The sequence below is a fragment of the Gopherus flavomarginatus genome, chromosome 18, assembly GCF_025201925.1.
Source record: "Gopherus flavomarginatus isolate rGopFla2 chromosome 18, rGopFla2.mat.asm, whole genome shotgun sequence".
Lineage (NCBI taxonomy): Eukaryota > Metazoa > Chordata > Testudines > Testudinidae > Gopherus > Gopherus flavomarginatus.
In genome coordinates, this window is record NC_066634.1 from 923577 (window position 1) to 944930 (window position 21354).

Genomic DNA, 21354 nt, shown 5'->3' on the forward strand with positions numbered 1-21354 from the left:
ATTAAATGGCAAACAGTTACCAATCATCTGTTAAAAGGTAAAAAGGTAACAAGGCTCCTAAAAAAAAAAAAATAAAATAAAAACAAAAATGTGGAAAACTGAACTGTTCATATTATACACGCAAATGGGGACATGTTAAAAATTGCCACTGCATAAAAGCATAACAGCTTACCATTGGTATAACATTTTCTGGATGGTTTCCCACAACTACTGGCATACTAATATTACTACCCTAATTGTTTTTGGTTTTACATTGTATGTGTTTAATTGAAATGTTTAAAATGTGCTGGTGGATAAAACAAATGTATGTAAAGCTAAAGCCACAGGCCCAAATCACCTCCCAGTATTTTCTATTACGTGGACTAAATAAGAAGTGACACTGGCGATTAATAATCTTAGTGTCAAAAGGGGGATATGTAGGAGCAGGATTTGTTTTCCCATATGCATTACAAATTGGGCCCTCTCTAACTCTTTGTTTTAAGATTTAGGTAGTAACAGACAGGATTCTCTATTGTGTCTGTGTTAAGTAAATTAGAGAAACATTGAAGGCCTGGGTCTCAATGTAAATTGTCTTAGTTATCAATTGTAAAACTTAGCAAGGTTTAATTTGCAATGCTTTTTTTGTTCTATATAAAATACTACTGTTTGTATTCTCAAATCTATTTCTGTGAATGAGGAATGTATGCATCAGGAAAAGATAAGGTGTGAAGGCCATTGTTACAGCCAGAGTCAAGGGACGGCTGTTAAACTGTCTGGCATCTCAGAGTGGATACATGCTTCGCAGTGTAAGAATGCACAGACCCCAGTGAACCAATCACCACCTCAGGACCACGCAGAGTCAATTTTTTTGACTCCAGAAGAAGACGTAGAGGAACAGCCTGCAATACCTTACAATCTACGCTCTCGTAAGGGTTGCCAGAAGCAGATGACTACATAAAGCAAGGCCCAAGAAGAAGCAGTAGTGAGCCAAGCGCCTGCTGCCTGGTGGACATAAAACTGTGAGTGCAGTTCCCTCAGTTGAGGTTGTCAGAACCAGAAGGGCCTTGCCTCCAACATGCAGCTCTGGTAGCGCCTGTTCCTCGGCTGCTGGTATCTTAAGGTCTGGGGTGCACACAATGACAATTCTTTTATCCAGCAGCAAGTGTGGATAGCTCAGATCCTTATTATTTCTAAATGCTGGGTCTGCAGCCACATCCCAGCCCACTCTCAAACTGGTGTTCCTGTCCTGGCTATCCCACTCAATTCCCCAGACCTCACTGGAGGACCTTGTCTGTTTAACACAATATGGAACAGTAATGACACCTGGGAAGAGGCTATTGGCAGTTCCTTTACCCCACTTGGGGGAGCAATACACCAGGCAAAAAGGCTCCTAAGTAGTTAAATAATGGCAAATAAAACCAGAGAAAGTTTAAGAGCCCTGGCCAAGGAAACAGAGGCGATCGGACAGGTGGCCCTCCAGAACCGTCAGGCATTGGACATAGTGCTCACGGCCAAAGGAGGGACCTGTGCTCTCACTGGAAAACAATGTTGTATGTTTATACAATACCAATAAGGTAATAGATCGCTACAGCCACTTAGAACAAATCGCATATCTTCCTCATGAAGAGCTGAGTTCTTTATGGAAGTGGCTAAGTAACCTGTTCAATTTCTCTGGCATAGGAAACTGGTTGTTTCAGGGAGCCCTAACTATCCTGTTTGAAATCTTAGTGATTTTTGTATGCTTTCAGTTAATCTGTTGTATCCAGAATTGTGTCACCCAGATGGCTGCCCCAAAACAGAGTGCTAATATGATGATTTTGAATATCACTGATGAACAAAAAGATAAGAAACGGTTAATTTGTGGAACCCAGTAATTGTTGGTCATGGCGTGCGCTTGACCAAAAGGAGGGATTGTGAAAGTAGAATGAATTATATTGTGAAAATAGAAAGGATTAAAGAAATGCTGTCTGTACCTTTAAGAAAAACTGTTGGAATGCTGCAATCCAGGTGTCAGGAATACAGACATTCACATAGAACAATTGCACCATTTAAGGGCAATTGGTGAAGTATTAGCCTCAGATCCATAAAGAGTTAGTAAGGAAGTAGGATATGCATGCTGTGCCCCAGGTGAATTTTACAGTTTTGCTTTCTTTGTTCCTTTGTCTGATTCCCGCTCTTTTATCTGTATAAATAAGACTGTTTTGGCCTTGCATGGCCGCTCACATATTCTGAATGTTATTGGCAGAGCGCTGTGCTAATAAAACAGAGTGGTCTGACAAATTGTGAGTCCTGATTCTAACTTTGACAGGGACGGCGGGGGGAGTGTAAGCCACAGCAGGGTGCATTGTGGGACGGCGGGGGGGGGAGTAAGCCACGGCAGGGTGCATTGTGGGATGGCGGGGGGAAGCGGGCGTTAGCTGTGGCAGGGTGCATTGTGGGACGGCGGGGTGGGCAATATGGGGGATTTGGTCACTCCCCCCTGCCTGTCCCTCACTATCTGTTTCCCCCCCACAGGTGGGCCACAGCTGTCCCACACCAGCCGTGGAGCGCGCAGACGCCAGCCCCGCCCAGTCGCCCCCTCTGGAGCTGGCTGGTGAGCAGCAGGGGGCACTGCTGGCCCAGGAAGTCACCCAGCTCTCCCGTGTCCCACTCCCAGAGGCGGGGGAGAGGTTGGGGCAGCGTCAGGGGCTGCAGGGCGAGGTGGCGATGCAGAAAGAAGCCCAGGAGGCACTGGAAGGCCGGTGGCTGGCACTGTAGGTGGGCTGGTGCCAGGCACAGCACCAGCTGCTGGAAGAGCTGCGAGAGGAGGAGGAGAGGTGAGGAGGGGAACTGGGGTCTGCCCTGCCCCCCAGTGCCCTAGGCTTGGCACCGCCCTCCCCCTCCAGTGCCCCAGGCCTGACACTGCCCTGTGCCCCACAATGTTGCACTTTTGGTCACTGTGCTGCCTGTGCATCTCCTTCCACCCCACCCCATGGCCGTGTCAGATGGGGGAACGGAGCCAAATCCCCTCCAAGCCAATCAGCAGAGCCGCAGCCCTAATGGGATCAATGGTATGAGCCAGCTGGTGCCCCGGAGCACAGGAGGGGCACCAGAAGGAAGGCACTGACTCAGGGCATTCCCCCTGCAGACACCAGAACCTGGAGGAACAGGTGAATGCCATGATGCAGCTCAACATGGCAGAGGTGGGCATGCTATGCCACAACGTGGCCTCCGTGGAGGAGAGGACGGCCTACAGCACCCACGAGAGAGCCAGGGACGTGTGGGTAAGGGCTGGGTACTGGGGAGCAGGGACCTGCGGGTAACGGCCGGGCACCAGGGAGCAGGGACCTGCGGGTAAGGGCCGGGCACCGGGGGGCGGGGACATACAGGTAAGGGATGGGCACTGGGGGGGCAGTGACGTGCGGGTAAGGGCGTGGCACCGGGGGACGGGGACGTGCGGGTAAGGGCGTGGCAGCGGGGGGGCGGTGACATGCGGGTAAGGGCCGGGCACTGGGGGGGCGGTGATGTGCGGGTAAGGGCCGGGCACTGGGGGGCCGGGACGTGCGGATAAGGGCATGGCACGGGGGGGCAGTGACGTGCGGGTAAGGGCTGGGCACCGGGAGGGCGGGGACGTGCGGGTAAGGGCTGGGCACCGGGGGGGGCGGTGACGTGCGGGTAAGGGCGTGGCACCGGGGGACGGGGACGTGCGGGTAAGGGCGTGGCACCGGGGGGGCGTTGACGTGCGGGTAAGGGCGTGGCACTGGGGGGTCGGGACGTGCGGATAAGGGCGTGACACCGGGGGGGGGCGGGTGACGTGCGGGTAAGGGCTGGGCAAGAGGTGGTCACTGTCTGACTCCCCAGGGTCAGCTCCACAAGGTCCATGGGCCGTGGCTGGGCTGCCCCCCAAGTGCCCTGCATGGAGGCCACGTCAGCTTAGGGTCCATGGGCCGTGGCTGGGCCGCCCCCCCGAGTGCCCGGCATGGAGGCCACGTCAGCTTGGGGTCCATGGGCCGTGGCTGGGCTGCCCCCCGAGTGCCCGGCATGGAGGCCACGTCAGCTTGGGGTCCATGGGCCGTGGCTGGGCTGCCCCCCGAGTGCCCGGCATGGAGGCCACGTCGGCTTGGGGTCCATGGGCCGTGGCTGGGCTGCCCCCCGAGTGCCCGGCGTGGAGGCCACGTCGGCTTGGGGTCCATGGGCCGTGGCTGGGCTGCCCCCCGAGTGCCCTGCGTGGAGGCCACGTCAGCTTGGGGTCCATGGGCCGTGGCTGGGCTGCCCCCCCGAGTGCCCGGCGTGGAGGCCACGTCGGCTTGGGGTCCATGGGCCGTGGCTGGGCTGCCCCCCGAGTGCCCGGCGTGGAGGCCACGTCGGCTTGGGGTCCATGGGCCGTGGCTGGGCTGCCCCCCGAGTGCCCGGCATGGAGGCCACGTCAGCTTGGGGTCCTGGCTGCCCCCCAAGGGCAATGGGGCCACCAGCCGGGATCCACCTCAGCCCCCCATCCCGCCCCAGGAGGTGCTGCACGCGTTCCACACCCGCCTCTCCCAGCTGGAGCCCAGCAGCAGGCAGCCCAACTGGAGGAACAGGACCGGAACGGTGCCACCTCCACAGGCAGCTGATGAACCTGGCTGTGGCCTTGGCCACCATCCTGCTGGTGTGCGTCTCAGCCTGCAGCCTGCCCCTGCTCTGCAGCCGCCGACGGGTGCTCTCCACACTGGGTGTGTTGGCCCTGCTCTCCATGGCCTGGCACTGCTGGGACCGCCTCCGCTGGGAGGCCTGGTAGCCAGGGACAGCGACCATGCAGCACCGGCTGCTCTCCCAGCTCATGCCCCCAACCTGCAGAACCCCGTCTCCCTAGCCACAAGCTCACGCCGTCGGGCTGCCGTCCGACTATTAAAGGTGCTGGTGTTAGCTGTAGCAGGGTGCATTGTGGGAAGGTGTGGGTGAGGCAGGGTTAGCCGTGGCAGGGTGCATCGTGGGACGGTGCGGGTCAGTGGGTGTTAGCTGTGGCATGGTGCATCGTGGGACGGTGCAGGGGAGTGGGCGTTAGCCGTGGCAGGGTGCATCATGGGACGGTGCGGGTCAGTGGGCGTTAGCCGTGGCAGGGTGCATCGTGGGAAGGTTCTGGGAACCAGGCATTATTCGCGGCAGGGTGCATCGTGGGACGGCGGGGGGAAGCAGGCATTAGCTGTGGCAGGGTGCATTGTGGGACGGCGGGGGGAGTGTAAGCCACAGCAGGGTGCATTGTGGGACGGCGGGGGGGGGAGTAAGCCACGGCAGGGTGCATTGTGGGATGGCGGGGGGAAGCGGGCGTTAGCTGTGGCAGGGTGCATTGTGGGACGGCGGGGTGGGCAATATGGGGGATTTGGTCACTCCCCCCTGCCTGTCCCTCACTATCTGTTTCCCCCCCACAGGTGGGCCACAGCTGTCCCACACCAGCCGTGGAGCGCGCAGACGCCAGCCCCGCCCAGTCGCCCCCTCTGGAGCTGGCTGGTGAGCAGCAGGGGGCACTGCTGGCCCAGGAAGTCACCCAGCTCTCCCGTGTCCCACTCCCAGAGGCGGGGGAGAGGTTGGGGCAGCGTCAGGGGCTGCAGGGCGAGGTGGCGATGCAGAAAGAAGCCCAGGAGGCACTGGAAGGCCGGTGGCTGGCACTGTAGGTGGGCTGGTGCCAGGCACAGCACCAGCTGCTGGAAGAGCTGCGAGAGGAGGAGGAGAGGTGAGGAGGGGAACTGGGGTCTGCCCTGCCCCCCAGTGCCCTAGGCTTGGCACCGCCCTCCCCCTCCAGTGCCCCAGGCCTGACACTGCCCTGTGCCCCACAATGTTGCACTTTTGGTCACTGTGCTGCCTGTGCATCTCCTTCCACCCCACCCCATGGCCGTGTCAGATGGGGGAACGGAGCCAAATCCCCTCCAAGCCAATCAGCAGAGCCGCAGCCCTAATGGGATCAATGGTATGAGCCAGCTGGTGCCCCGGAGCACAGGAGGGGCACCAGAAGGAAGGCACTGACTCAGGGCATTCCCCCTGCAGACACCAGAACCTGGAGGAACAGGTGAATGCCATGATGCAGCTCAACATGGCAGAGGTGGGCATGCTATGCCACAACGTGGCCTCCGTGGAGGAGAGGACGGCCTACAGCACCCACGAGAGAGCCAGGGACGTGTGGGTAAGGGCTGGGTACTGGGGAGCAGGGACCTGCGGGTAACGGCCGGGCACCAGGGAGCAGGGACCTGCGGGTAAGGGCCGGGCACCGGGGGGCGGGGACATACAGGTAAGGGATGGGCACTGGGGGGGCAGTGACGTGCGGGTAAGGGCGTGGCACCGGGGGACGGGGACGTGCGGGTAAGGGCGTGGCAGCGGGGGGGCGGTGACATGCGGGTAAGGGCCGGGCACTGGGGGGGCGGTGATGTGCGGGTAAGGGCCGGGCACTGGGGGGCCGGGACGTGCGGATAAGGGCATGGCACGGGGGGGCAGTGACGTGCGGGGTAAGGGCTGGGCACCGGGAGGGCGGGGACGTGCGGGTAAGGGCTGGGCACCGGGGGGGGCGGTGACGTGCGGGTAAGGGCGTGGCACCGGGGGACGGGGACGTGCGGGTAAGGGCGTGGCACCGGGGGGGCGTTGACGTGCGGGTAAGGGCGTGGCACTGGGGGGTCGGGACGTGCGGATAAGGGCGTGACACCGGGGGGGGGGCGGTGACGTGCGGGTAAGGGCTGGGCAAGAGGTGGTCACTGTCTGACTCCCCAGGGTCAGCTCCACAAGGTCCATGGGCCGTGGCTGGGCTGCCCCCCAAGTGCCCTGCATGGAGGCCACGTCAGCTTAGGGTCCATGGGCCGTGGCTGGGCCGCCCCCCGAGTGCCCGGCATGGAGGCCACGTCAGCTTGGGGTCCATGGGCCGTGGCTGGGCTGCCCCCCGAGTGCCCGGCATGGAGGCCACGTCAGCTTGGGGTCCATGGGCCGTGGCTGGGCTGCCCCCCGAGTGCCCGGCATGGAGGCCACGTCGGCTTGGGGTCCATGGGCCGTGGCTGGGCTGCCCCCCGAGTGCCCGGCGTGGAGGCCACGTCGGCTTGGGGTCCATGGGCCGTGGCTGGGCTGCCCCCCGAGTGCCCTGCGTGGAGGCCACGTCAGCTTGGGGTCCATGGGCCGTGGCTGGGCTGCCCCCGAGTGCCCGGCGTGGAGGCCACGTCGGCTTGGGGTCCATGGGCCGTGGCTGGGCTGCCCCCCGAGTGCCCGGCGTGGAGGCCACGTCGGCTTGGGGTCCATGGGCCGTGGCTGGGCTGCCCCCCGAGTGCCCGGCATGGAGGCCACGTCAGCTTGGGGTCCTGGCTGCCCCCCAAGGGCAATGGGGCCACCAGCCGGGATCCACCTCAGCCCCCCATCCCGCCCCAGGAGGTGCTGCACGCGTTCCACACCCGCCTCTCCCAGCTGGAGCCCAGCAGCAGGCAGCCCAACTGGAGGAACAGGACCGGAACGGTGCCACCCTCCACAGGCAGCTGATGAACCTGGCTGTGGCCTTGGCCACCATCCTGCTGGTGTGCGTCTCAGCCTGCAGCCTGCCCCTGCTCTGCAGCCGCCGACGGGTGCTCTCCACACTGGGTGTGTTGGCCCTGCTCTCCATGGCCTGGCACTGCTGGGACCGCCTCCGCTGGGAGGCCTGGTAGCCAGGGACAGCGACCATGCAGCACCGGCTGCTCTCCCAGCTCATGCCCCCAACCTGCAGAACCCCGTCTCCCTAGCCACAAGCTCACGCCGTCGGGCTGCCGTCCGACTATTAAAGGTGCTGGTGTTAGCTGTAGCAGGGTGCATTGTGGGAAGGTGTGGGTGAGGCAGGGTTAGCCGTGGCAGGGTGCATCGTGGGACGGTGCGGGTCAGTGGGTGTTAGCTGTGGCATGGTGCATCGTGGGACGGTGCAGGGGAGTGGGCGTTAGCCGTGGCAGGGTGCATCATGGGACGGTGCGGGTCAGTGGGCGTTAGCCGTGGCAGGGTGCATCGTGGGAAGGTTCTGGGAACCAGGCATTATTCGCGGCAGGGTGCATCGTGGGACGGTGCGGGTCAGTGGGCGTTAGCCGTGGCAGGGTGCATCGTGGGACGGTGCGGGTCAGTGGGCGTTAGTCGTGGCAGGGTGAATTGTGGGACGGTGTGGGAACAGGTGCCATTAGCCGTGGCAGGGTGCATCGTGGGATGATGCGGGTCAGTGGGCATTGGCCATGACGGTGTGGGTCAGTGGGCGTTAGCCGTGGCAGGGTGCATCGTGGGATGGTGTGGGAGCAGGTGCCGTTAGCCGTGGCAGGGTACATCGTCGGACGGTGTGGAGGAGTGGGCGTTAGTTGTGGAAGGGTGCATGGTGGGATGGTGCGGGTCAGTGGGCGTTAGCCATGACGGTGCGGGTCAGTGGGCATTAGCCGTGGCAGGGTGCATCGTGGGACAGTGCGGGGGCAGGTGCCGTTAGCCGTGGCAGGGTGCATCGTGGGACCGTGCGGAGGAGTGGGCATTAGTCGTGGTAGGGTGAATCGTGGGACGGTGTGGGAGCAGGTGCCATTAGCCGTGGCAGGGTGCATCGTGGGACCGTGCGGAGGAGTGGGCATTAGTCATGGTAGGGTGAATCGTGGGACGGTGTGGGAGCAGGTGCCATTAGCCGTGGCAGGGTGCATCGTGGGATGATGCGGGTCAGTGGGCGTTAGCCATGGCAGGGTGCATCATGGGACAGTGTGGGGGAGCAGGCATTAGCCGTGGCAGGGTGCATTGTGGGACTGTGCGGGTCAGTGGGCGTTGGCCATGACGGTGCGGGTCAGTGGGCGTTAGCCGTGGCAGGGTGCATCGTGGGACGTGCGGGTCAGTGGGCATTAGCCGTGGCAGGGTGCATCATGGGACCGTGCGGAGGAGTGGGCGTTAGTCATGGCAGGGTGAATCGTGGGACGGTGTGGGAGCAGGTGCCATTAGCAGTGGCAGGGTGCATCGTGGGACGGTGCGGAGGAGTGGGCGTTAGCCATGGCAGGGTGCATTGTGGGATGGTGCGGGTCAGTGGGCATTAGCTATGACGGTGCGGGTCAGTGGGCGTTAGCCATGGCAGGGTGCATTGTGGGATGGTGCGGGTCAGTGGGCGTTAGCCATGACGGTGCGGGTCAGTGGGCGTTAGCCATGGCAGGGTGCATCGTGGGACGGTGCGGAGGAGTGGGCATTAGCCGTGGCAGGGTGCATTGTGGGACAGTGCGGGGGCACGTGCCATTAGCCGTGGCAATCTCAGCTCCCCATCTGTTGTGAACGGGGTAGCCCCCCGCCTCATGGACCCTCCCTCCATCCACCCCCAGAATCCCAGCTGCTCCCACTACTAAAGACAGATCCCCCCTGATTCCTGGCCCCCCGCGGCACCAGAGCTGGGTACAGAAGTTACAAACCTTTATTGGCTACGGTACAGGCCGGCCGCGGCACCAGCCCCGGGGCACCGAGGGGGTGGCGCCTGGCTGGGCATTTGTCCAGTCTCTGTCCCTGTGGTCCTAGCGAGGCTCCTTATCAAACACTATTTACAGGGGGGCTGGCCAGGGCTGGGGCACGGCCAGCCTGGGGGTGGAACGTGAGAGGAGCAGATTCTCCATCGCTCTGCTCAGGGGCAGCCACCTCTGGGGCAGAGCTGCATCACCCTACACGCCTGGCCCTGCTGACATGCAGCCACCTCGGACAGAGGGGCCTGTCCCCACCCAGCCAGCCCCACTGGGATGCAGCCACCTCTGGGGCAAAGTGACCTGTCCCCACCCAGCCAGCCCCACTGGGGTGCAGCCACCTCCGGGGTGGACCCAAACACTCCTAGAACAGCTCATGTTCCCTTTCCAGTAGAGCAATGACTTGTGCTGGAGGGGCGGAGCGACAGAGAATCGTGATGGGGCGGAGCCCAGGCAGCTCTTGTGGGGAGATGGGGCTGTTGCTTTACGAAAGCTAAACTCTCCGGGCCCCTGCTGGACAGAAAGGGAAGGGCCCTCGTTCCCTGGGGGGGCGGAGCCAAGTCTCCAGAGGAGGTGTGGCAAAGTCGTATGCTCAAGAGGGATCCATGCTGCGTGGGGCCAGGCAGGGAGTGGGGAAGAGTCCCCTCCGTCTGTCCATCTGTCTGTCGGCCCATGGGGGTCCCTCCTATGCCGGCGACACAGAGGAGTTGGAGACGGAGGAGACCTCAGTGCGGGAGGTGGAGGAGAGCTCCGAGCCGTCGTCCACTTTCTTCCCAAACAGCTGCATTATGCAGTTACGGAACTAGGGGGCGAGAGGCGGGGTCAGACGGGGCAGGGCAGGGCACGGCACTGGGGGGTCCCCCAGAGGGCCGGGCAGGCAGCTGTTCCCGTCGTAAACCAGGCTCCTCATCTACTTCCCCCTCCATTGCTCCACCCACCCACCTGCACCTTCACCTGTCTGTCCGTCTGCCCATACATCTACTACTCCATCTGTCTGGCAACCCTTCATCCATCCATCCGTCTACCCACTATCCCTCCATCCCTCCCTCCATCTATGCACTATCCCTCCATCCCTCCACCCCCCCACCTGCACCTTCACCCTTCTGTCTGTCCACCCATACACCTACTACTCCATCCGTCTAGCAACCCTTCATCCATCCATCCGTCTACCCACTATCCCTCCCTCCCTCCCTCCATCCCTTCATCTATGCACCATCCCTCCATCCCTTCATCTATGCACTATCCCTCCATCCCTCCACCTGCACCTTCACCCTTCTGTCTGTCCACCCATACACCTACTACTCCATCCGTCTAGCAACCCTTCATCCATCCATCCGTCTACCCACTATCCCTCCCTCCCTCCCTCCATCCCTTCATCTATGCACTATCCCTCCATCCCTCCACCTGCACCTTCACCCTTCTGTCTGTCCACCCATACACCTACTACTCCATCCATCTAGCAACCCTTCATCCATCCATCCATCCGTCTACCCACTATCCCTCCCTCCATCCCTCCATCCCTTCATCTATGCACTATCCCTCCACCCCCCCACCTGCACCTTCACCCTTCTGTCTGTCCACCCTTACATCTACTACTCCATCCGTCTAGCAACCCTTCATCCATCCATCCGTCTACCCACTATCCCTCCCTCCCTCCCTCCCTCCATCTATGCACTATCCCTCCATCCCTCCATCCCTTCATCTATGCACTATCCCTCCACCCCCCCACCTGCACCTTCACCCTTCTGTCTGTCCACCCTTACATCTACTACTCCATCCGTCTAGCAACCCTTCATCCATCCATCCATCCATCCGTCTACCCACTATCCCTCCCTCCCTCCCTCCATCCCTTCATCTATGCACTATCCCTCCATCCCTCCACCTGCACCTTCACCCTTCTGTCTGTCCACCCATACACCTACTACTCCATCCATCTAGCAACCCTTCATCCATCCATCCATCCGTCTACCCACTATCCCTCCCTCCCTCCCTCCATCCCTTCATCTATGCACTATCCCTCCACCCCCCCACCTGCACCTTCACCCTTCTGTCTGTCCACCCTTACATCTACTACTCCATCCGTCTAGCAACCCTTCCTCCATCCATCCGTCTACCCACTATCCCTCCCTCCCTCCCTCCATCCCTTCATCTATGCACTATCCCTCCATCCCTCCACCTGCACCTTCACCCTTCTGTCTGTCCACCCTTACACCTACTACTCCATCCGTCTAGCAACCCTTCATCCATCCATCCGTCTACCCACTATCCCTCCCTCCATCCCTTCATCTATGCACTATCCCTCCACCCCCCCACCTGCACCTTCACCCTTCTGTCTGTCCACCCTTACACCTACTACTCCATCCATCTACCAACCCTTCATCCATCCATCCGTCTACCCACTATCCCTCCCTCCCTCCATCCCTTCATCTATGCACTATCCCTCCATCCCTCCACCTGCACCTTCACCTGTCTGTCCGTCTGCCCATACATCTACTACTCCATCCGTCTAGCAACCCTTCATCCATCCATCCGTCTACCCACTATCCCTCCCTCCATTCATACACCCATCCATCCACCCACATACGTGTCTATCTCTCCCTCCCTATCTCTCTTCATCTACGCATTATCCCTCCTTCCCTCCCTCCATCCATCCCTTCATCTTCGTACTATCCCTCCATCCATTCATCCACCCATCCCTCCACCCCCCCACCTGCACCTTCACCCTTCTGTCTGTCCACCCTTACATCTACTACTCCATCCATCTACCAACCCTTCATCCATCCATCCGTCTACCCACTATCCCTCCCTCCATTCATCCATCCACTTACGTGTCTACTATTTCTTCCTCCCTCCCTTCATCTACGCACTATCCCTCCATCCATTCATCCACCTACCTTTCCACTATCCCTCCCTCCCTCCCTCTATCTCTTCATCTACGCACTATCCCTCCATCCATTCATCCACCTACCTATCTCTTCATCCATCCATTCGTCTACCCACTATCCCTCCACCCATCCATCCACCTACCTGTCTACTATCCCTCCATCCATCCAAACACCCACTACCCATTCCTCCATCCACCCACCTGCACTTTCATCCATCTGTCTGTCCACTCATCCACCTACCCCCGCTTCATCCATCTACCAACTCTTCATCCATCCATCCGTCTTCTACCTTTTCATGCACCCACTCATCTTGTAGTATCCCTCCCTTCATCCATCCATCCACTCACCTACCAATCCGTCCATCCCTCCATCTGTCCATCCCTCCTCCATCCACCTGTCCCTCCAGCCCCTACACACTGCTCCCCATATACACCCATCCCTCCATCCATCCACTCACCTAACCATCCATTCATCCAACCCCTTCATATCTCCCCTCTGTCTATGGAGCTGAGAGCCCAGGTGGTGGGACTGGAGCCCTGTCCGTTTCCCAGAATGCCATGGGCTGTGAGCGACTCACCTGCCTGTTCATGAAGACATAGATAATGGGGTTGTAGATGGTGGCGCTCTTGGCGAAGTAGGCAGGCAGAGCAGCTGCCAGTGGGTGGAAGGCATAGCCAGGATTGGCGGCAGCGAAGCAGGCAAAGAAGGTGTAGGGGCCCCAGCAGAAGATGTAGGCAATGATCATGACCACTACCATGCGTGACACTTCCTTCTCCGCCTTTTGGGTGGACTCTGATTCCTTCTGCTGGGCTGCCACCTGCGGGGCAGAGGAAGACAGGCTTAGAGCATGGCCTGGGGGTTGCCAGCTCTTAACCAGCCAACCAACCATGGCCAGCTGGGCTTCTTCGGCTGCATTAGCTCAACCCGACCACTGGGCAGGCTCTTGGCCCGTCAGCCACCAAACATGGGCAAGTTAAACACCCCACTTACCCCTGGGGCTGGGTAGGTCAACTAGGCTTATGAGAAGGTTCTTGGCCAGCCAGCTACCAAGCATGGGAAGCTGGTTGGCTAGGTCAGTGGAATGCTCTAAACTGACACTAAGCTGGGGCGAGAGGTGGATACGCTGGAAGGTAGGGATAGGGTCCAGAGGGACCTGGACCTAAAAAACCTGATGAGGTTCAACAAGGACAAGGGCAGAGTCCTGCACTTAGGACGGAAGAATCCCCTGCACCGCTACAGGCTGGGGACCGAGTGGCTAGGCAGCAGTTCTGCAGAAAAGGACCTGGGGGTTACTGTGGACGAGAAGCTGGATATGAGTCAGCAGTGTGCCCTTGTTGCCAAGAAGGCTTAGGCATTTTGGGCTGTATAAGTAGGGGCATTGCCAGCAGATCGAGGGACGTGATCATTCCCCTCTATTCAGCATTGGTGAGGCCTCATCTGGAGACTGTGTCCAGTTTTGGACCCCACACTACAAGGATGTGGACAAATTGGAAAGAGTCCAGTGGAGGGCAACAAACATGATCAGGGGGCTGGAGCACATGACTTCTGAGGAGAGGCTGAGGGAACTGGGATTGTTTAGTCTGCAGAAGAGAAGAGTGAGGGGGGATTTGATAGCTGCTTTCAACTACCTGAAGGGGGGTTCCAAAGAGGATGGAGCTCAGCTGTTCTCAGTGGTGGCAGATGACAGAACAAGGAGCAATGGTCTCAAGTTGCATTGGGGGAGGTCTAGGTTGGATATCAGGAAACACTATTTCACTAGGAGGCTGGTGAAGCACTGGAATGGGTTACCTAGGGAGGTGGTGGAATCTCCTTCCTTAGAGGTTTTTAAGGTCCGGCTTGACAAAGCCCCGGCTGGGATGATTTAGTTGGGGACTGGTCCTGCTTTGAGGAGAGGGGGTGGCCTAGATACCTCCTGAGGTCCCTTCCAACCCTGAGATTCTATGAGTCTATGAGCTGTTGACAAGCTGGGTTGTATGGGGCATGTCAGCCCGGGCCATGGGAGACTCTTGGCCAAGCAGAGGGACGCTGGGCTCCTTGCTGAGCCCCAGGTGCTGGCGTAGGTTTAGTAGGCCAGTGGGAAGGCCCTTGGCCAACATTGGGGTCCCCTGTGGAGGGTCTAGGGGTGCTCACCGTGCGGATTGCCATCCAAACTTGCAGGTAGCAGAGGATGATGACACTGAGTGGGATGAAGCAGCAGGTGATCATCAGTACAATCATGTAGGACTGGACCCCGGGGTCTGAGCTGCCACTGAACACATCTGGGCCACAGGACGTCTTCAAGCCATGGGGCCAGTACCTGGAGGAGGGTGGGGACAGTCAGGTGAGGGGGCACAGGTTCCCTAACCCCAGCCCAACTTACAGTCACTCTTCCCCCTACCTATACTTCTCCTCCCACAACGCCCTTCTCTAGCTCCAGACTCCTTCCCAGAAATATACCCACACCCCTCCGTCCACAGCCCTCCCAATTCCCCAGCCCCAATTTGGAGACACCTTCCCCACCACAACTCCACCACATAGACCCTACACACTCCCTCCCTCCACTCAGACTCTTCCTTCCCCCCTCACACCCATCCCCCTGTCCCCCTCCCTTCACCCCCTCCCTACATAGAGACCCCTCTCTCCTCCCATCTGTCTACCCCCATCCACCCCTTCTATCTATATACCTCCATCTGCCCCCTCTATCTATCTATCCATCCCCAGCCACCCCCTCTATCTATCTATCCACAGCCACCCCCTCTATCTATCTATCCCCAGCCACCCCCCATCTATCTATCTACCCCAGCCACCCCCCATCTATCTATCTACCCCCAGCCGCCCCCTCTATCTATCCCCAGCCGCCCCCTCTATCTATCCATCCCCAGCCACCCCCTCTATCTATCTACCCCCAGCCACCCCCTCTATCTATCTATCCCCAGCCGCCCCCTCTATCTATCCATCCCCAGCCACCCCCTCTATCTATCTATCTATCCATCCCCAGCCGCCCCCTCTATCTATCTATCTATCCATCCCCAGCCGCCCCCTCTATCTATCTATCTATCCATCCCCAGCCGCCCCCTCTATCTATCTATCCATCCCCAGCCGCCCCCTCTATCTATCTATCCATCCCCAGCCGCCCCCTCTATCTATCTATCCATCCCCAGCCGCCCCCTCTATCTATCCATCCCCAGCCGCCCCCTCTATCTATCCATCCATCCCCAGCCGCCCCCTCTATCTATCTATCCATCCCCAGCCGCCCCCTCTATCTATCTATCCATCCCCAGCCGCCCCCTCTATCTATCTATCCATCCCCAGCCGCCCCCTCTATCTATCTATCTACCCCCAGCCACCCCCTCTATCTATCCATCCCCAGCCACCCCCTCTATCTATCTATCTACCCCCAGCCACCCCCTCTATCTATCCATCCCCAGCCGCCCCCTCTATCTATCTATCCATCCCCAGCCGCCCCCTCTATCTATCTATCCATCCCCAGCCGCCCCCTCTATCTATCTATCCATCCCCAGCCGCCCCCTCTATCTATCTATCTATCCATCCCCAGCCGCCCCCTCTATCTATCCATCCCCAGCCGCCCCCTCTATCTATCTATCCCCAGCCACCCCCTCTATCTATCTATCCCCAGCCACCCCCTCTATCTATCCATCCCCAGCCACCCCCTCTATCTATCTATCCCCAGCCACCCCCTCTATCTATCTATGTATCTATCTATCCCCATAACTCCCTCCCTCTCCCCCGTTTCTTTGCCCCTCAGGCCCCCCCCCCCCAGCTGCGATTCTGCCGGCACCCACCTGCTCCAGCCGAAGATGGGGGGCGCGGTCCAGGTGGCGGACCAGACCCAGGAGAAGATGATGCCGCCCATGGCCAGCTTCCCGTCAAACTTGATGTTGCCAAAGGGTTTGCAGACTACGAACCAGCGCTCCCAGGAGATGATAGCCAGCGACCACAGTCCCGTGATCCCTGCAGGGGGAATTGGGGTCACTGGGGGGCCTGGGCCTGCTCCCTCCACTGGGGCCTGGGGGCCAAAGGGAGGAGTCGTGTCTTTGGATCCATGGCCAGCAAGGGCACCCTGCGGCCGGAGGACAGGGGCAGTGGGCAGTGGGCTTTGGGTGGAGTCAGGGCTTAAGTTCATCGGGGCGGGTCAATGTTCCCCCCACAGCCTCTGTGGGTGGGGCCATGGTTCTCCAGGCACGGGTGGGGCTGTGGCACCCATGGATGAGCGGGGCCATGGCTCTCTGTGGGCAGTTCCGCCGGGCAGGGTGGGGCTATGGCTCCCTGCGTGCAGGCGGAGCCCTGGCTCCCTGCGGGTGGCTCCTGTGGGCAGGGCAGGGCGGGGCCGAGGGTCCCTGCGGGTGGCTCCTGTGGGCAGGGCAGGGCGGGGCCGAGGGTCCCTGCAGGTGGCTCCTGTGGGCAGGGCAGGGCGGGGGCCGAGGGTCCCTGCAGGTGGCTCCTGTGGGCAGGGCAGGGCCGATGGTCCCTGCGGGTGGCTCCTGTGGGCAGGGCAGGGCGGGGCCGAGGCTCCCTGCGGGTGGCTCCTATGGGCAGGGCAGGGCGGGGCCGAGGGTCCCTGCGGGTGGCTCCTGTGGGCAGGGCAGGGCGGGGCCGAGGGTCCCTGCAGGTGGCTCCTGTGGGCAGGGCAGGGCCGAGGGTCCCTGCGGGTGGCTCCTGTGGGCAGGGCAGGGCGGGGCCGAGGCTCCCTGCGGGTGGCTCCTATGGGCAGGGCAGGGCGGGGCCGAGGGTCCCTGCAGGTGGCTCCTGTGGGCAGGGCAGGGCCGATGGTCCCTGCGGGTGGCTCCTGTGGGCAGGGCAGGGCGGGGCCGAGGGTCCCTGCGGGTGGCTCCTGTGGGCAGGGCGGGGCCGAGGGTCCCTGCGGGTGGCTCCTGTGGGCAGGGCAGGGCGGGGCCGAGGGTCCCTGCGGGTGGCTCCTGTGGGCAGGGCAGGGCGGGGCCGAGGGTCCCTGCGGGTGGCTCCTATGGGCAGGGCAGGGCGGGGCCGAGGGTCCCTGCGGGTGGCTCCTGTGGGCAGGGCAGGGCCGATGGTCCCTGCGGGTGGCTCCTGTGGGCAGGGCAGGGCGGGGCCGAGGGTCCCTGCGGGTGGCTCCTGTGGGCAGGGCGGGGCCGAGGGTCCCTGCGGGTGACTCCTGTGGGCTGGGCGGGGCAGGGCAGGGCGGGGCCGAGGGTCCCTGCGGGTGGCTCCTGTGGGCAGGGCAGGGCGGGGCCGAGGGTCCCTGCGGGTGGCTCCTGTGGGCGGGGCGGGGCCGAGGGTCCCTGCAGGTGGCTCCTGTGGGCGGGGCGGGGCCGAGGGTCCCTGCGGGTGGCTCCTGTGGGCGGGGCGGGGCCGAGGGTCCCTGCGGGTGCTCCTGTGGGCGGGGCGGGGCCGAGGGTCCCTGCGGGTGGCTCCTGTGGGCAGGGCGGGGCAGGGCAGGGCGGGACCAAGGGTCCCTGCGGGTGGCTCCTGTGGGCAGGGCAGCGCTGAGGGTCCCTGGGGGTGGCTCCTGTGGGCAGGGCGGGGCCGAGGGTCCCTGCGGGTGGCTCCTGTGGGCAGGGCAGCGCTGAGGGTCCCTGGGGGTGGCTCCTGTGGGCAGGGCGGGGCCGAGGGTCCCTGCGGGTGGCTCCTGTGGGCAGGGCAGCGCTGAGGGTCCCTGGGGGTGGCTCCTGTGGGCAGGGCGGGGCCGAGGGTCCCTGCGGGTGGCTCCTGTGGGCAGGGCAGCGCTGAGGGTCCCTGGGGGTGGCTCCTGTGGGCAGGGCGGGGCCGAGGGTCCCTGCGGGTGGCTCCTGTGGGCGGACTGGGCCCTGGCTCCCTGTGGGTGGCTCCTCTGGGCAGGGCGGGACCGAGAGTCCCTGGGGGTGGTGTGGAGCCGTGGCTACCTGGAGTGAGGCTGTTGCTCTCCACAGATGGGTGGGGCCATGGCTCCCTGCAGGGGGGCGGGGCCATGCTCTCTGCAGGTGGGCGGGGCTGTGGCTCCCTGGGGCGGGGCCATGGCTGTCTGCAGGTGGGCGGGGCCGTTGCTCTCTGCAGGTGGGCGGGGCTGTGGCTCCCTGGGGCGGGGCCGTGGCTCCCTGCAGCGGGGCGGGGCCGTGGCTCCCAGCAGGTGGGCGGGGCTGTGGCTCACTGGGGCGGGGCCGTGGCTCTCTGCAGGTGGGCGGGGCTGTTGCTCTCCAGAGGTGGGCGGGGCCGTGGCTCCCTGCGGGTGGCTCCTGTGGGCAGGGCAGGGCCGAGGGTCCCTGCGGGTGGCTCCTGTGGGCAGGGCAGCGCTGAGGGTCCCTGGGGGTGGCTCCTGTGGGCAGGGCAGGGCAGGGCCGAGGGTCCCTGCGGGTGGCTCCTGTGGGCAGGGCAGGGCCAAGGGTCCCTGCGGGTGGCTCCTGTGGGCAGGGCAGGGCAGGGCCGAGGGTCCCTGCGGGTGGCTCCTGTGGGCAGGGCAGGGCCAAGGGTCCCTGCGGGTGACTCCTGTGGGCAGGGCAGGGCCAAGGGTCCCTGCGGGTGGCTCCTGTGGGCAGGGCAGGGCAGGGCGGGGCCGAGGGTCCCTGCGGGTGGCTCCTGTGGGCGGACTGGGCCCTGGCTCCCTGTGGGTGGCTCCTCTGGGCAGGGCGGGACCGAGAGTCCCTGGGGGTGGTGTGGAGCCGTGGCTCCCTGGGGCGAGGCTGTTGCTCTCCACAGGTGGGCGGGGCCATGGCTCCCTGGGGCGGGGCCATGGCTCCCTGCAGCGGGGCGGGGCCGTGGCTCCCAGCAGGTGGGCGGGGCTGTGGCTCACTGGGGCAGGGCTGTGGCTCCCTGCAGGTGGGTGGTGCCGTGGCTCCCTGCGGCGGGGCTGTTGCTCTCTGCATGTGGGTAGGGCCGTGGCTCCCTGGGGCAGGGCCGTGGCTCTCTGCAGGTGGGCGGGGCTGTGGCTCCCTGGGGCGGGGCTGTGGCTCCCTGGGGCGGGGCCGTGGCTCCCTGCAGGTGGGTGGGGCTGTGGCTCCCTGGGGCGGAGCCATGGCTCTCTGCAGGGGGGCGGCGCCGTGGCTCCCTGGGGCGGGGCCGTGGCTCCCTGCAGGGGGGTGCAGCTGTGGCTCTCTGCAGGTGGGTGGGGCCGTGGCTCCCTGGGGCGGGGCCGTGGCTCCCTGCAGGGGGGTGCGGCTGTGGCTCCCTGCAGGTGGGCGGAGCCGTGGCTCCCTGCAGGTGGGCGGGGCCGTGGCTCCCTGGGGCGGGGCCGTGGCTCCCTGCAGGTGGGCGGGGCCGTGGCTCCCTGGGGCAGGGCCATGGCTCCCTTTTTTCGGGGCGGGGCTGTGGCTCCCTGGGGCGGGGCCATGGCTCCCTGCAGGTGGGCGGGGCCGTGGCTCCCTGGGGCGGGGCTGTGACTGCGGGGGGCGGGGCCGTGGCCCCCAGCTCACCGCAGACGGAGACCGTGTAGCCCTCCAGCACGCAGAGCGGGTGGCCCAGCACGAAGTAGCCGAAGAGCTGGTTGATGACGCTGATGGTGCTGGCGATGACGGTCTCGCCCAGGTCGGCGATCGCCAGGTTCACCAGGATCCAGTTCAGCGGGTGCCGGAGCTTCCGGAACTTCCAGGTGGCCACCAGCACCAGCCCGTTGGTGAGCACCGAGGCCGCCACCACGAAGAGCATCCAGAGCGACACCAGGTTGTAGACCCAGCGCGGGGCGATGTGGTAATTGGGGCCGTCGAAGGGGCCTGCGCGGGGCGAGGGTGAGGGGGACCCCGCTGTGCCCCGGCCCCCACCTGGCCTCCCGCGCCTCCGGCCCCCCAACTCCGCTCCCCCACGGTACCCAGCCCCCCAACTCTGCTCCCCGCCCCCCAACTCCGCTCCCCCACGGTACCCAGCCCCCGCCCCCAACTCCGCTCCCCGCCCCCCAACTCCGCTCCCCCGCGGTACCCAGCCCCCGCCCCCCAGCTCCGCTCCCCCGCGGTACCCAGCCCCTGCCCCCCAACTCCATTCCCCCGCGGTACCCAGCCCCCCAACTCCGCTCCCAGCCCCCCAAATCTGCTCCCCCGTGGTACGCAGCCCCCCAACTCCACTCCCCGCCCCCCAACTCCGCTCCCCCGCGGTACCCAGCCCCCTGCACCCCAACTCTTCTCCCCCAGCCCCCCGCCCCCCAACTCCACTCCCCCGCGGTACCCAGCCCCCCGCCCCCAACTCCTCTCTCCCAGCCCCCCGCACCCCAACTCCTCCCCCCAACCCCCTGCACCCCAACTCCTCTCCCCCACAGTACCCAGCCCCCCACACCCCAACTCCGCTCCCTGCGGTACCCAGCCCCCCGCACCCCAACTCTTCTCCCCCAGCCCCCTGCCCCCCAACTCTGGACCCCGCGGTACCCAGCCCCCCGCCCCCCAATTCCTCTCTCCCAGCCCCCCGCACCCCACACCCCAACTCCTCCCCCCAACCCCCTGCACCCCAACTCCTCTCCCCACAGTACCCAGCCCCCCGCCCGCCAACCCCTCTCCCCCAATCCCCCAGCCCCCTGCCCACCAACTCCTCCCCCCAACCCCCTGCACCCCAACTCCTCTCCCCCACAGTACCCAGTCCCCTGCCCCCCAACTCCGCTCCGCCGCTGTACCCAGCCCCCCAACTCCTCTCCCCCACGGTACCCAGCCCCCTGCAGCCCAACTCTTCTCCCCCAGCCCCCCGCCCCCCAACTCCTCTCCTCCACAGTACCCAGCCCCCCACCCCCCAACTCCTCTCTCCCAGCCCCCCACACCACAACTCCTCTCCCCCGCGGTACCCAGCCCCCCGCACCCCAACTCTTCTCCCCTAATCCCCCAGCTGCCTGCATCTCAACTCTTCTCCCCCAGCCCCCACCACCCCAGCTCCTCTCCCCCAGCCCCAACTCCTCTCCCCCATGGTACCCAGCCCCCCTGTGCTCACCCCGCGTGTTGTTGCTGTTGGTGTAGACGAAGATGCTGTCCCGGGTTGTATCGTCGTCATCGTTGCGCCGCCGGGCGGCAAAAACGGCTCCGTCCCAGGCCTGTGTCATGGTGCCCCCGTCCCGCTGCAGCCCCCAGCCGAGCCCCGCTGTGCTCTCCCCCTTCCTCGCCCTGCCCACCTCGGTCTCAACCTCGTCGCCGCCTGCCGTTGCCTGTCGCTCTAGCGTTCCCCTCTCC

At 63.3% G+C, this 21354-nt stretch overlaps 1 protein-coding gene across 1 annotated transcript; it reads right to left on the reverse strand.

The window, feature by feature from the left end:
• Positions 1-9975: 9975 nt before the first annotated feature.
• Positions 9976-21227, reverse strand: LOC127036427 (red-sensitive opsin). The gene is made up of 6 exons (XM_050927343.1): positions 21119-21227; positions 19630-19926; positions 16051-16219; positions 14399-14564; positions 12846-13085; positions 9976-10185 (listed from the first exon to the last, which is right to left on the reverse strand). Exons 1-6 carry the CDS (start codon positions 21225-21227, stop codon positions 10069-10071), a joined length of 1098 nt encoding a protein of 365 aa, XP_050783300.1. The 3' UTR covers positions 9976-10068.
• Between the last annotated feature and the right edge of the window lie 127 nt (positions 21228-21354).